The 15628-nt window shown below is 48.7% G+C and overlaps 1 protein-coding gene across 1 annotated transcript in view; it reads right to left on the bottom strand.

Moving 5' to 3' along the window:
• The window catches only part of LOC141984894 (alpha-2-macroglobulin-like), a 58144-nt gene that overhangs the window by 22668 nt on the left and 19848 nt on the right, over positions 1-15628 (bottom strand). The window contains exons 14-24 of the mRNA XM_074948402.1: positions 15157-15299; positions 14427-14576; positions 13764-13934; positions 12712-12799; positions 10530-10653; positions 9613-9841; positions 8337-8463; positions 7540-7661; positions 3335-3386; positions 2652-2735; positions 1987-2163 (exon numbers count right to left, since the gene is read on the bottom strand). Coding sequence (XP_074804503.1) covers positions 1987-2163; positions 2652-2735; positions 3335-3386; positions 7540-7661; positions 8337-8463; positions 9613-9841; positions 10530-10653; positions 12712-12799; positions 13764-13934; positions 14427-14576; positions 15157-15299 — 1467 coding nt within the window. The remainder of the gene's footprint in view (positions 1-1986; positions 2164-2651; positions 2736-3334; positions 3387-7539; positions 7662-8336; positions 8464-9612; positions 9842-10529; positions 10654-12711; positions 12800-13763; positions 13935-14426; positions 14577-15156; positions 15300-15628) is intronic.

The following is a 15628-nucleotide window of genomic DNA, read 5'->3' as shown; positions in this document are numbered from 1 at the left end:
ATGAAAGTACAGGGAACAGGGTTATGATGTGCATCTACTAGCCACCTTATACCAGGTTCAAGGATCCCTTTGCAGCACCTAAAATAAATGGGAAGGCTGCCTCTGAAAGATTGCTGAACCTCATTAAAAACAGGGTGGAGCAGAAATGGAGAATGAGGAATAATCAAAGGTGTGACCCAAAGTGGGGCTGTTCTGAAAAGTGACTATGTGGAAAGGGCCCCTTTTCACTCAGCAGCTCTGCCCTGCATGTGTTCAGAGTCATGGCTACTGGCTTTACTGGCAAAGGTCATGTCCACATAAGGAATAAAGGAGCATTACCAACATTGCTAGCTATCACGTGTTTAAATCCTAACACAGACAAGGTACGTGTAGTTTCACACGTTAGCTGGTCGAGTTAACCTTAGCGAGGAGCTTAGAGTTTACCTTGATCATCTAACATGTATTAAAACTACAAGTCGGCTAAATGTGTTACAAACAGACAAATCTCCACTAGTGAAAACAAGGATTAAATCCAGATGTCATAAACATACAGCAAAGGGCAGCATAAAATCCCTCCTTTACCTGTAAAGGGTTAAGAAGCTCAGCTAACCTGGTTGGCACCTGATCAAAAGGGCCAATAAGGGGAGAAGGTTCAAATCTGTGGGGGAAGGTTTTTGTTTTGGGCTTTTGTTGTTCTCTCCAGAGATAAAGAGAGAAACCAAGCAAGTAATCCAGCTCCTACTGAATGATACATCCAAAATTACAGAAATTGTAAGTAATAGCAAGGAAATGCATTAGAGTATCTTTTGTTTTAGCTTGTGAATTTTCCCTATGCTAAGAGGAAGGTTTATTCCTGTTTTTTTGTAACTTAAAAGTTTTGCCTAGAGGGGAATCCTCTGTGTTTTAAATCTTATTACCCTGTAAAATTATCTTCCATCCTGATTTTACAGAGGCGTTTCTTTTACTTTTTTTTCCTTATAATGAAAGTTCTGTTTTTAAGAATCTGTCCTAAAAACCCAAGGCTCTGGTCTGTGCTCGCCTTGTTTATGCTCAAGCCTTCCCAGGAAAGGGGGTGAAGGGACTTGGGGGGACATTTTGGGGAAACAGGAACTCCAAGTGGTCCTTTTCCTACATCTTTTTCTAACTCACTTGGTGGTGGCAGTGATACCGATCCAAGGACAGGGAAGAATTTGTGCCTTGGGGAAGTTTTTAACCTAAGCTGGTAGAGATAAGCTTAGGGGGTCTTTCATGCAGGTCCCCGCATCTGTACCCTAGAGTTCAGAGTGGGGAGGGAACCCTGACACCAGGTTTTGCTCCATTTACTGCTGCCAGAGCTGCAGAACCAACCCAGCTCTTCTTCTTTGCCTTGCACGTCATCAGCAGAAATGCACCCAGTGCACCCTGTGCAGTTCACCCAGTGCAGTGCAGCACCCAGGCTGTGTCATTCAGTCATTCATCCACTCGGACCCATCTTCTCCCATCGAGCACTTCCAGAGAGTAGAGTTCTCTGCATTCCTAGATGTCGCCCTAGATCTAAGCATGCTACTGTGCTATGGCACCCCCTGTTGGGAAGTGATCTATTGTAACACCAACCATTAAAGGAGTAACTTCTCAGTGTAGCTCCTGGGAAAGGGAATCTCTTTCCTCTGGTGCGGGGTGGGGTGGGAGGGGGTGTCAGAGGCCCTGGTTCAAAGGTGTATGATGAGGGGTCAGTTGTGACAGTGCTGCCAATACACTGGTGGCTAGGAAAGGCTTATAGGCCACCTGGGAAGCCGAGTCTGGTTTCCTGGGGTAAGAGTGAATTACCACTGGGCTCACACACTGGAGAGCAATGGGGATGACAGGGCTGAGAAGGTTCAAGTGGGCTCCCCCCTAGAGACAGGTGGTCCCCTCAGTCCATCCATCCTTCCCAGTGGAAGCATTATCTGAGCAAGGCAGACACAAAAAGCTCCCAGCACGACCTTGGAAGGGAGCAAGTGAAGAAATAAAAGCCCCGTCCCTCCTCACCGCTGACTAAGTATCCGATGGCCTTGGATTTGGTCTCCTCGCTCAGCTGCCCTGTCTTATTCAGATAGTCCAGGACGTAGATGTTGGGGGCAAACAGGACCATGTTCTGCTCCCCGCAGCCGAAGGGCATTTGGAGAAGCTGCTGCAGGTTCTGCATGGCTGTGCCCAGGATATCGCCTGGGGATGGAGACACAGGGAGTCAGTGTGGCCCAGCTGCCTGCCTGCGGAGGCAGAGTGCACCGCAGAGCAAGGATGCTAATGTGAGACATCCATAACAGGCTTGTGAGATCACAGGCAATAGGAGGGAAAGAGAGACACACACACAACTCAGAGAAAGGAGGAGACAGAGAAATATGCTCTGAGAGAGAAGGGACACATGAAAGGCAAAGTGAAGGGCGTGCTGCTGGAAGGACAGATGGGAGCACTAGGCTGGATGATAGCTAGAGACGTGGGCCCAGAGGCAGAGGTGGGGGGAAGGAGAGAGAAAAAGGGGTGAAGTGCTAGCAAGAGACTACAGCAGTGGGCAGCTGGGGGATAAGTGGAGGGGCTGTGATGGGTGCACAAAGGGGTGAGGAGTGGAACGGGTAGAGAGACCAGAACCGTCAGGAAGGGGGAGGGAACGGCAGCAGCACCCACTGCTGGGCTCCTCGGACTGCCTCACTTACCCAGCACTGAGAAATAGGCTCTGGCCGAGCCCTCCACCACGTTCTCTGGGAGCTTCAGGGGCATTAGCTGCGGCGCTGTCTTTCCTGGGGAAAAGTGACATAGACGGGATTGTAGTAAAATCCCCCCCTGTGTAGCAGTGAGCAGACCCCACCACAGGAGCTAGGACACTGCCCCTGCTGCTGTCTTTCCCTGGCACTGCACAGGGGCTCCCTGCCTTTAGCAACTCCATTTCTCCATAGCTTTATAGTGAATCCATCTCCAACTCCCCTCTCAGGAGTGGATCCCCTCACCCGCCACCCCAGCCCTCCACATGGAGCGAGGTGTCACCACCTGGCGAGACATGGGAACTGTAGTCTCCAGCTCTTTCTCTGGCACCTTCCACTTTGTAATTTCACTCCATGGAATCAGAGAGTGAGAGAAGGGGAAAGCCACATTAAATCCCATCTAGCCCATCCTCCCAGGACCCGGGTCAGGAACGTTCCCTAAGGCCTACGCTTCCAGCCCTTCCCTTGGGCACCATTCCAGCCCTTCAGTGTTAGGAAATGTTTCTTCGTTATCCAGCTGGAGGTGTCCCACTTTCTTCAGTCCCATATTACTGCTTCTCGTCAGCTCTTCCCCTCGGACACCCGGGGTTTCCACCCTTCCCTTTGCAGAAGCAGGTCAGGAGGGGTGGGGCTCTTACCAGCTGCACAGAGCAGGAAGTTGTGGGTCGTTTCCTTCTCAAGCCCTTCAGGCTTTGGGTTGAGGAGGAAAAGGGAAGGGGAAGAAAAATCAGAAAGGTGAGAACCTGCAGAGACATTGAGCACCTGGTTTCAGAAACATCTGGGCAGGGGTGATGGAGAGAGATGGGGAGGAGGAAAAAGTTGGGGAGAAGAAAAAGAAAGAAAGAAAGAAAGAAAGAAAAGGGACTGAATCAGAGAAAGAGGGAGACTTGCAAATTCTCATGTAATAATAATTCTCATAAAGCCAGCAGATAATAGTTGGAAATCAGCTACTAAGAAGTTATTGCCTCCTCACTCCCAAGGGGAGGATATTGCAGTGATCTACCATGGGTGAGTAGTTGCTGTTAGCACACTGTAAAACATGGGCTTTGCTTGTGATACAGAGAGAACTTCCAGCTTTACACCAGGTGCTGGTGCTGATAATATGCTGTGATGCTAATGAAGTGAGGTAGGGGCTCAATCCTGCCAAGTGTTTAAGCCTGTTTGAGATCAATGGGACAACTCATGTGCCTAAAGTAAAGCAAGCTTTGCTGAGTCAGGGCCAAAGCGCTCAGTGCCCTGAAATGACATATTGTAATGACTGCAGGGCCACCTAGAAATTCACTGTTACACACTGTGGCCGATTAGTTCTGTAGGGCTACAGTAGGGATAGAACTCAGCTCCTCTTGCTCCAAAGGCCCAGACCCCCATGGCTTGAGCGAAGGAAGAAGCCCTGTTATTTATTGAGATGATCAGAACAGTTTTGACTAAAACTCACGAACTAAATGTTGTGAAAAAAGAGGGTTTAGTCAAAACAATTTTTGTTTTTGAAATACACCCCTCCCCCGCAATATTTTAGTCTTAGAATAGTCGGTTTTCCTCCTTTTTCCAATTTTTCCCAGGTAGTGAATAGTAGCCAAGTGTGAAAAGTGGGCTTTCCCTCTCGTTCTTCACCCACTTATCATCCAGGTCCATCCCCGCAGCCCTGGCTCTGCTCCAGCCCTTGCGCTCGCCCAACCCAGACCGGGAGGACACTGCGCGCCGGGTGCATTGCGCTTCGCCCCGGCCAGCTGGAGGGAGAGGCACAGCAGTGGCAGAGCTGCGGAACGCCAGATGCATGTGCCCTGCACGCACGCAGCAGTAGGAGGAGGGCGGGCGGGGTGGCTTGGGGGTGGCAGCGGCAGAGGAGATCCCCAAAAAAGGTCAGCCTGCCGTGCCATCTCGAGGAACTGGGCCCGGCGTAGGGCGGTGGGACGGGATGGGTGCTGGGAGCTGTGTGCAGTGGAGAACGGCATCTCCTTCCAGAGCTGTGGGCACATGTGAGACCCCTGGGGACCCCTAGCCAGAGCATGCGTCGCCCCCGCAAGGCCAGCCGGAGGAGATGGGACCCTGATCCCTCCTGCTCCCCCTCTCCCTCATCATTGCTCACCCACACAAAGTCGGGGCCCACCCAAATGTCCTATGTTAGCTACACCACTGCTGTGCTAATGCTTAACTACTCTTATAGTTAGAAAGTTTTCCCTAATATCCCACCTAAATCTCCCTTTCAGCAATCTAAGCCAATTACTTCTTGTCCTTGGTGGATATGGAGAACAATTGATCACTGTTCTCTTTATAACACATATTATTCCTGGGGGAATTCTGCACCAAAACTTTAAAAATTCTGCATACAATATATTAAAATTCTACATATTTTATGTGCCAAAATTACGCAATTTAATCATACCCGTTTCAATTATTTTGGTAATTTATTTCAACTACAATACAATGGATGGAGAATAGAAGTAGGGATCATTGGAGGAAATCCCCAAACCTCTTTGTCTAATAGTAATGTAGCTAGGCTTGACCCTTTATTTCTAGTTATTAGTCAACATATAACAATGTTATATGCAGCCATATGTTCATATTACATCACAGGCAACTGAAGAGCAAGTGAGGGCTGGGGAATCAAACTCATAGTTTATATTGGCTACTGACCATCTCCAGAAAGGTCAGAAGTAAACAGTTAATGGTGTACATTTTGATAGGAAAATGTTTCAGTCCAAAAATTTAGACCAGTTCTAATCACTCAAGCACCATAAGTATTTATAAGGCCATACTGTCATTTACAATAGGGCTCCTTTACACCACTCTGGCAATGTAAAGGATCCTTAAAACTTTTACACCTGTTTTATGCTCCTGGGGGAATTCACTAAGAATGGGAACAAATAAGCAGGCAGGTTGCTACATTATGCTCTGCCTCAGGGGTCAGCCTGCCTCACACCTTCCTCCAAACACCCCGAAGCCCTGTCCCTCCACGCTGGGCCTGTTGCAATAGCAAGCCAGAGGGACCGAGTCTCTCTCATTCGTTCGCTTGCTTTCTCACCTGCCCGCGCAGTCCTCCCCGCCCCCCACCGTGCTGATTTACATCTCCCTTTGCTGCTCCAGGCTGCCAGGGACGGGGGAGTGACTGCACTTCCCTTTGCTTCCCCTCAGAAGTCATTTTTCTGTGGGGAACCAAAGAAAACTGTAGACAACATGGTGCAGAATTCCCCCAAGAGTAACATATTTGAAGATTTTTATCTTGTTCCCCCTCAGCCTTCTCTAGACTAAACAGGCCAAATTCTTTCAACCTTTCCATACAGATCAGGTTTTGTAAACCTCTTATAATTTTTGTTGCTGTCCTCACTCCAATTTGTTCATGTTTTTCCTAAAGCGTGGCACCCAGAGCTGGCCACAGGACTCATTCTTACCTTGAAGCTTACAGAGTTGTTTTTTCTGGGTTGATACAATAATGTGAATCGTACCTTTGCCTTACTGAAAAAGCGGGATGCATTTCTGTAACTCAGGGAGGAGCTGCAGTGTTAGATCACGTGTTACTGCTTACATCAAACAATTTAAAAATGATTAGTGCTTTCCTATAATGGAGAGAGGAGTGGCCACCTTCTATCATGTGATATTGCTCTGATCAGACTATGTAACAAATTATCACTACTTCCCTATTACATAGAATAGCTATGGAGGTTTATATTATGAGATATTGTTTAGGCTGGCTGGGTGTCATGTCAAAAAAAAAAATGGGAAAAGCCAGGGGTTCCTCATCACAAAATACTGTAAGAGACACAAATTTATAGAAAAATATGCAAACAAATCATTGGCTCACATTACCTTGAGCATTTTTTAATTTTTTGCAACCAAATGATTTAAAATAAATAATGATAATTCACTAATCATTCACAAATGTTTTAAAATGCAGTCACTTTCCCATATTCCACTACACTGGTCACATACAGCACAAGATTTGTTATAGTTCCTGGAACTGTCCTGTTTGGGAATGGGCCGGCAAGGTTTACAAGTAGATCTGGGAGAAATTTTTTGGAAAAGCTTGTTTTTCGCAGTAAAATGAGGATTCGGATTGACAAAAACCTTTCTCACATTTGTGCTAAATTCACCAAATTGTTTTAGTTAAAAAAATCAAAACATCTTGTCTGGACATTTTCTAAACCAAATATTTAGATTTTTCAATTCAATGTTACTTTTTAAAAATTTTAGTTTAATTCTATGTTGAAAAAAAGTAAAAGAAGTTCAAAAAACAACAATATGATTCATGTCAGGTCATTATCAAACTTTTTGTTGGATTTAAAACTACATTTTTTGTCAGTTTTGGTTCATCAAAAAACCCTGAAACATTTGGGTTGGCCCAAGACGATTCTTTTTTTGATTTTTCAGTTGGCCAGCAAACCAAAAAATCAGCTATTCGCACAGCTCTATTTACAAGGACCACGGTCCACAATCACAGCTGGTGTAAATCCGCAGAGCTGCATTGGATTGAATGGAGCTATGCCAATCTACACTGCTGAGGGCTTGATCCCATGACTTGTTATGGAGAAAACCGAAAAGTCATGTTTTCTGTCCCAGAAGACATGGCTGTGGCAAACGTATCACCTTTGCTCATTATTTCAATCACACGGTGCAACAAGGTACCAGTATTTTCCTGTAAGAAGTGATGCAGTATTACAGTTTATATTGGCCAATGTAGTGACTTATCGCTGCTTCCTTTTACAGCATTAGACAATGTGTGATCATATGAAGTCATTAAGGCTTCCCTGTAAAACCAAGAAGACCTGCAGCATTATATCAGTTGTCACTACACAGCAGTAAGTTATCATGGCTTCTCTATTCCACAGGGACTAAAGAGCCCACCTACCTCCACTAACAGCTGTTTGATCACCGTGTCCCTCTGCCCTTTGTCCAGGGACTCCACTACCTCGTTCCCGCAGGGCAGATCTGTCTTCAGGGCCTGAGCGCTCACTGAGAAATTCACAGTACCTGGAACAAAGAAGGATAAGTGTTCTGCCAGGCACTGCAGGTACAGGGGTGTCAGTGTCATTCGCTTGGTGTTGTGCTTTGCAGCACCACTGATTACATGGAAACCTCTCTAAAGAGGGCAGAGCTCAAGTCACATGTAGGTTAGCACTATAGCACAGCTCTGCAGAAGCCTTAGTTCCAACCCCTAGGCTTCAACAGCTACACTGAATGGGGCTGGGCAAGATGGAGAGGAGGGGAGTACAGGGGCAGGTCTTCAGATTCTGACACTCAGACCCCTGCATGGTGTCACAGCCATCATCTTTCTTTTCCAGAAATTTCAGACCCAACCAGTCTGTCAGTCCAGGTATTTATATGGCCCTCATCGCAGTCGTGTACTGCACTTCCCATACATGGATTAATGTATTATTCCAATTTTACAGATGGGGAAACCGAGGCACCGGGACATTGACTTTCCCAAGCGCTGGACACTGAGTCTAGGTCTCCTGAGTCCAGTCCAGTGCCTCAGCCATAATGCCAGCCTTCCTCCTTTCACAGCAGATCAGTCCCTTCCAGAGAGGTTGGAAACGCCAGAAATCTTATCCAGAAATTTCGGTGCCATTTGGTCCCTTTCACAGAGGTTTTGGACCCATCCATTAGTCCCTGATCCTGAGATTTTGAAGTTGCCAGGTCCCTTACCCAGAGATTTTGGGGTCACAGCCCAAGACACTGTTTTCCGTCCGTTCACACAGAGACAATAAGATTCTTCTTCCTTCTCCACAGGGGTAGCCCGGAAGTCATTAGATGAAACCAGTGAGATGCTGACCTGTTCATTGTACAGAAAGGTGCCGTCAGGCAGGGAGAGAGAAGGGTTCAAGGGGGTTGTGGGTAAATGGAGATGAGACAATGCAGGGGAGGAGAGGGGGCAGGGAGTTTGGGGGCCACAGGGATTTGGTGGGGCAGGGATTGAGGTGGGGAAAGCTGAGGGGTACCGTGGTTTGGGGAAGTGCAGGAGACTGAGGAGGGGCAGAGAGTTGGGGTGCATGGCTCTGAAGAAACAGGAGATTGCAGGGCCTGAGGGACTCAGGACCAGTTGTGGGAATAAAGACAAAATGGTGACTTCAAATTTACCACCTTGGCATGAGTCTGAGACCCCTCTGGTGTCTTGTTAGGGGAGGAGGTGAAGTGCTGGCTGTGGGGGGCGGGGGGCTATCTGGGAGAGAGAACAGAATTGGGGACCATCAGTGAGCGTAGCGAAGGGCAGGAAAGGGATGGGGAAGAGGATGAGAGTGCCTTGGGGGCTCTTAACACCATAGAGCTTGTTCCCGCTTCACTTTATCTAGAATGAAACCCATTTAAATAAAAGCTGAGAGAAAAGTCACCACAATTTTGCAGGGACCCCCTTCCTGAGTCCCCTCCAGTCCCTTGTGCTGGAGCAGGAATACACTGCAGGCCAGTGGGGCTAAAGAGTCAGTGCCGTTTCCATGGATGCAACAGGCCAGTGAGTTTCCCAGCAGCTGTAGTGCAGCTGGGGGGCTTGTGTGGCATGAGGCCAAAGGCCAAGCACGTGTCCATTCCAGGAAGCCGGGAGTCTCCGCTAGAGTAAGGGGTGATGCACAGTGTGTGGTCACCCCAGGTATCTTGCTTGCCATGGGGTCATGAGATAGGCACAGGAGGTCTAAGGCCAGGTGCCTTCAGCCACACAGGAAGTTGGTCTCAGGTATATCTGCAGCTCGCAAACCTTTGTCAGCCAAACAGATTCCTTCTTTCCTAATGCCCACTCTGTACTCCAGTAGTAACACACACCTAGGAGCCAATCAGATTCCTCCTTTCCATCACCCATTTCTTACCACTGTAATAAGACAATTTCTTAGGGGCCAATGAGCTGCCTCCCCTGGATGGGAAACCATGTTGCAACTGGCCCATGTGGTCTCCTCCCTGCCCCCTGCTGAGGAAAGCTGCAAATGTCCCTTACCCTGATGCAGCGGGTCAGGTAGTTGAAGACAGTGGCCTTTAGCGTGAAGGCCTCGCCGCGCACCACAGAGTAGGGCAGGGTGAGCTCCACGAAGAAGGGCTGGAAGGCTCTGAGGGACACAGTCGGGGACAGGCCAAAGCCAGTATCACTTGAAGTGCAGAACGCATTGGCTTTCCATTCTGTGATGGTGTCGGGGATGGTCACGGCCAAATCAGCACTTCCGTCAGACCTGGTGACCAAACGAGAACAAGGAGATGGGGGGAGCTTTCCTTGCTTTGGGGGAAACAACCATGTCCCTCACAGCATCCTGAATTAACCCCCTCCCCCATTTGTAACTGCAGGGTCCTTTGGGAGCACTGGGGTGTGCATGCTGCTTGGTTATTGTAGGCTCACTGCAGAGCACTTCCTCCCATCCCATCCTACATCCAGCTCTGCAGAAGAATCATCCAGGTAACAAGACAAGGGGTGGGGTTCCACGGTGAACAGAAAATCCCTCAGACACACGGCTATAGAAAAGGATGAGATGCATAGCTAATAGTGACTTCTGCACCAGAGCTGGGACCAAAAAGAAATTACACCTCCCTCCGACACACACACACACTTCCCAGGCAGGTCACCTCGTGCTGGATCACTTAACAGGGGATTGTCCATTGTGATCCACACAATTAATTGTCTCCCAGTTACTGAGAGGAGAAGGAGTGGCTGTGGTGTATTAGTAGAACTAGTTAACTTACTTCCTGCCTTTCCTCTACCTGCCTATCCATCCCTCATGCTTGTCTCTCTCTAGTCTATCTACAACAGATACTCCATCTATGACAGAAGGATATAAGCACATCTCATGGTGTCTGAGCAATTTCTTCTGAGTGTCTGTGTAATCCAGTTGACCGCATTCACCACATCCCATAAACATCACTTACTTCACTGAAACTAATTCCCAAATCCACGTCTCAGGGAAATACTTCCGGATGGTCTCCACTGGGCCATGAGTGAGATCTTCCATCATGCCATCACCTGAGAGATCTGCATCATATGAGAGCCTCGCTTTAGATGTTGGAGGAGATAAGGGAGAGAAAGGTGATATGTTAGACCTCATTCCTTATCATGGCACTTTGTTTCCAGTTCGTGACAGATTGGATTCTAAACCCTAGATTTGAAACCCCCCTCTTTTCAAATTCAGACCCAACTTAAACCTATCTCTGCTTGCAACCAATCACTCCTTTCCCCACCCCACTCTCCCAATATCATCAGCTGTCTTTTCTGAATTTCTTTAGAAGCCAGTGAAAAAACATCTCTAGAGCCCTATTATGAGCTCAGCAACGTCTGTTTTCTAAAGACTTCTGCACTTCTTATAGGGGTGATATGGATGGATGAACATGTTTATTCTGCCTCCACCAATCATGGCATAGATGGGAAGCTCCGACATAATAACTGTGTTGAAGCAGCCCTCCAAGCCCTGCCTATATCCATGTCAAATGGAATTAACCTGTGGAACTCACTGCCCCAAGCTGTTATAGATTCAAATAGTTCAGTGAGTTTCACAGGAAAAAATCTTGTGTCTGTATATGACTAAGAGTAGCAGCAACTCTAGTGACACCAGCTCAGATTCAGATGATCCGGGATATCAGTTCTCGTGCTTCAGGACATAAGCTGATATCCAGCCATAGATCAGGAAGAAATTTGCCCCATAGCACAGTGAGGTGTAATACAGAGGTGTTCCACCTTCCTCTGAAGCAGCCACCATTGGCCATTGTCTGAAGAGGGACTCTGCGCTAGAAAGATGACAGTGCTGATCCAATATGGTCAGGAGGCAGGACACTGCCATATATAGACCAGTAGTCTGATGTTCTACAGTAGGAATGGGGACATTGGATTAGAGGGTCAGTGATCTGATTACTCTTCATTTCCACTGGTGTAACTGAGAGCATAATTAACACTAACATTTAGACATCTAATCTCAAGAGCTCTTCACAAGGCTATGTAAGTATCATTAGTCCCCTTTTACAGATAGGAATATTAAGGCACAAAGAAGTGACATGGTTCACCCAAACTCACATAACCAAGGCAATGGCAGAGATGGGAATGAAATTCAGATTTCCTGACTCCCAATTCTAAACCCTCTCCACAAGTTCACACGGGGTATGCCTACATTGCAGTGTAAGCCCAGGGTTATGAGAACTTGAATTAGCAGATCCTGGGTTTGTTAATCGAAGGTTTGAGTGTCTACACTCACTTGTAACCCCAGTTTAGGAATTGTTGAACCCTGGATCCCAGCTTGGGGTTCCAGCATTTACATTGCATTATGTGGGCCCATGTCCAACCACCTCTATCCCAGACTTCCTAGCGCTCTCCGAAAATGTGGCCACACTAGCCCTTTGTTCATGGAGCACTGTGGGAAAACTTGACTGTTCACCAAACTTCACTGTCCCATGGACAAAGAAAGTCGACCTATGGGATGCTTTTGGCAGACCCCCAGAGCAACAGTCCAGTGGGGCTATATCTCCACTGCAAAGCAATAGGGTTTGAACCCTGGGTCCTGGCTTGACTCAGGCTCCTCCTTGCACCCCTGTGGGGTCCTGGGACCCTATGTCCAAGCCAGGAGTTTGCACGATTTGTGCATAGATAGATGAGAGTTTAGGCTACAGCCTGAGTTAAAACCTTGGGCACACACTGCAGTGTGAACATACCCACTGCCTCCCCTTTGAACTTGGCCCCCTCTCTGCTTAGTTTTTCTTCTGGTGCTTGCTATAAAATGGAAATGTGGAAGTGGAAATCGTCCTGTTCCATAAATTCAACAAGATTTAGCAGCCAGTTTGTGCCAGTGCAGCACATCTACATTAGGGGGTGCAAGGTGCCACTGCACCAGTGTAGTTACAACAGTGCACATTTCCTTAGCTGGTGAGCAAGCAGGTGGAAATGGACCAGATTCCTATTTCAGGCCTGACTTTCTTAGACTTCGGCCAGCATAGCTGAGAACAGAGTCTGGTCCTACTGGTCTAGTTTCCATGCAGAGGAGAGGGTGAAAGGGAGGGGAACAGGAAAAGCACCTAACAGGGGGGTATCAGGAGGGCAAAACAAAGCAGGCTCTTTTCCCGCCATTACCATATTCCATAGATACACCGGTCATTCTCTTCATGCAGAGTTTGGGCTTATGGACCTTGGTGCTGGTGAAGACTTTTAAACCCATCTCCTGTAAAAAGATAACCCAGACAGGCATGTGGTAAAGTAAACCATACGTCGGGAGATAAATGTGCCATCTGGACTGGACCGGGATGTGACGGGCTTATCACAGTGCAGGGATGGGTCATTGCAAGAGCAGATACTAAGGCCTGAGGGGTCAATGCCTGTGTGGCTGGCGGGAAGCCAAGGGCAAGGTCTATGTCAGTGAAAGACGCCGGACCAGCAGCTGGAGACGGACGTCCTGTGTGTCCTCAGAGCAGGTTCATCAGAGGCATCAGCCATGCAAGCTTCCGCCATGCACTCAGCCCCTGCCGGCTTGCCTCAGCCCTGCCCTGGAGGGAGATCAGCCTCTCTGGCCCAGTCCATCCCCTGCCTCTCTGCTGAGATGCCTAACAAGTCATTGTCAGATGTGCTGGGGATTGGGTGATTTGGGAGTGAGTCCCACTGGCAACAAACCTGAGATCCCGCAGGACACCAAACCCTCACCAGCTGGGGCTGGGTAATTACCCTGGGTGCTGGCTCAGAGCAGCACTCCGCACATGTGTGCATGTGCGTGCGTGTGTGGATAAAATGGGGACTGGCACTTCACAGAGACCTACATAGATGGGAGAGAGAGTGTGTGGGACAGGATCTCTTTGACAAAATGGCTGCAGAGGCTGAGTCGCCCATTTCTGGGCTCTATTTCTTTGCCCCAGCTATTAGGATGTCTCCTTGTCATGTTTAAATTAGTGATGGGAAACCTCTAGAGTTCAGTGGTTGAGAGAGGCATTCAGTCCTCAATGCTGGGGGATTCCCATCGGGGGTTTTCTGGCCCAAGTTTAGTTATTACCTTGAATGAGCTAGCTAACAAGCACCCAACTAAGTGCGCTCAGACAGCACCTATGGGATATGACAGGAGTTTGCTCCGCCAAGAACACGGTGGGGAAATCTTCTGAACAGCGATTTCACACACTAAAGGGAGACGTGGCCCTCACCTTGAGAACGTTGTAGGCATCCCCTTCACCATCAGGAGAAATGGGTCCATAGATGAATCCATTTAAAATGACGTTCTCGAGTGTCACACAAGGGTTATCATCTTCTTCCTCCAAATGGTGCTCCCGGTAATTATAACCCCTGATCTCCTTCACCGGAAGCAAATCATACACCTGCGGGTATGACACGTCTTGATGTCAGTGACCACAGGCCCAATAATAATAAACCAGCGTGTGCCACCCTAGTGATCACAGACAACTTTAAGCTAACACACCTGTGCGTGCAATCCCAGTGACCAAGAGTGATCGTACAATAACAAACCCTACAGTAACAGAGCAGAATGTCTGACTCCAGGGCTCAGCACTGACTTTTCAATAATAACCCAGTGTGTGCTGACCAGTACTCACCAGCGGCCCTCCAGTAATAGATCAGTATGTGTGGTTGTGTCCTCATAAGCGGCCCCAGAACTATAAATCACTGGGTGCAGCAACAGTTTTCACGAGCGCCCTACATAGATCAAGCAGTGGGCGCAGACCCTGTGCTGACGCGGGACCCTACAATAACAGGCAGACTGCTCTGCCCTAGCTCTCACGAGTGATTCTCCGCACTTTCCAGACAAGATCATCTCTTGTGCCCGTTGATCACCAGGCCAGGCTGGCACTTACAGAGCTGGGCGAGAGCTCGGCTTCAGGCTTCATGAGGAGGACGCTTTTGTCCACAGCACGGACGGCGCACAGGGAGCCCGGGGAGGCTCCGAACCGGAGGTGAGTGTTGGAGGCGGGGAGGCCCTCAGCCGGTAAGAAATGCAAGTCAACCTGCAACCCCAGGAAAGGTGTTAGAGGAGCTACTTCTCCAGATACCTTCACATGCTGCCCCGCAGCACAGCTCAGTCCTGGAACCACCTCACCCAGCTCTGCCAATGCCCCTCAACTCTGCTCTGCAGCCCCCTGCTATTCCAGTCCTGGGCTCCCCACACAGCTCTGCCAATGCTCGTCAGTCCTGCCCTGCAGCCCCCCCTGGTATTCCAGTGCTGGGCTCCCCATACAGTTCTGCCTATGCCCCTCAGTCCTGCCCTGCAGCCCCCCTGCTATTCCAGTCCTGGGCTCCCCACACAGCTCTGCCAATGCCCCTCAGCCCTGACCAGTGCAATTCAAACATGACCAGCAGCGCTCCCGATACGTCAGTTCTGTTTCCACCCTCCATAATTCTGCCTATGCAAATTAGTCCTGATGTGCATTCATCTCTCATATTCAATTGCTGATCTATGGTCAGTGCCTGGTGGGTCATGAAGCCATTGAACATTTCCTGAGTCTCCCTTGAAATTTGCCATTCCAGGTTCCACAGGTGGGCCATTGTCCATGGGGTGAATGCGAGTTATAGAAACCGGATGCTCACCTTATTGGCAAAGCAGTTTTCAATCTTGAAATCTTCGGAATTGGCGATAACTTCCCCGCTGGGTAAAGTGGTGTATACGAGTACCCGGGCCAGGGGGGCGATATCAGGCCTCACAGGGAGCCTCAGCTCAAATACCTGGATAACTGGCAAACAGAGAGGGGGGTGGCTAAGCTATAGAGAAGCAGCGCCAGGGCCACACATTTCCTTAGGCTCCCTCATGATGGCTGCAATATCAGCCACCCTGAAAAATGCGCTAGCCAAGGGTAAGAGTTTTGGCGCATAGTTGAGGCTTTTGACTCTTACTGCAGACACCTGGTGTGGGATACTCAGGTGAGATGGGTTTGGTGGATCTCAGCATGTCCTCTAAATCCATGTCAGCTAGAGTCTAGCACTGTCCTCCATCAGTGCAGGATGCCCCTGCCCCTGCAATAATGAAGGCGAGGAAAGAAGTGCGTGTTGTACAGTGGCTCTG

Source organism: Natator depressus, chromosome 1 (assembly GCF_965152275.1).
Source record: "Natator depressus isolate rNatDep1 chromosome 1, rNatDep2.hap1, whole genome shotgun sequence".
NCBI lineage: Eukaryota > Metazoa > Chordata > Testudines > Cheloniidae > Natator > Natator depressus.
Note: the sequence above shows the minus strand (reverse complement) of the source record. Positions and strands in the feature narration are given on the sequence as shown.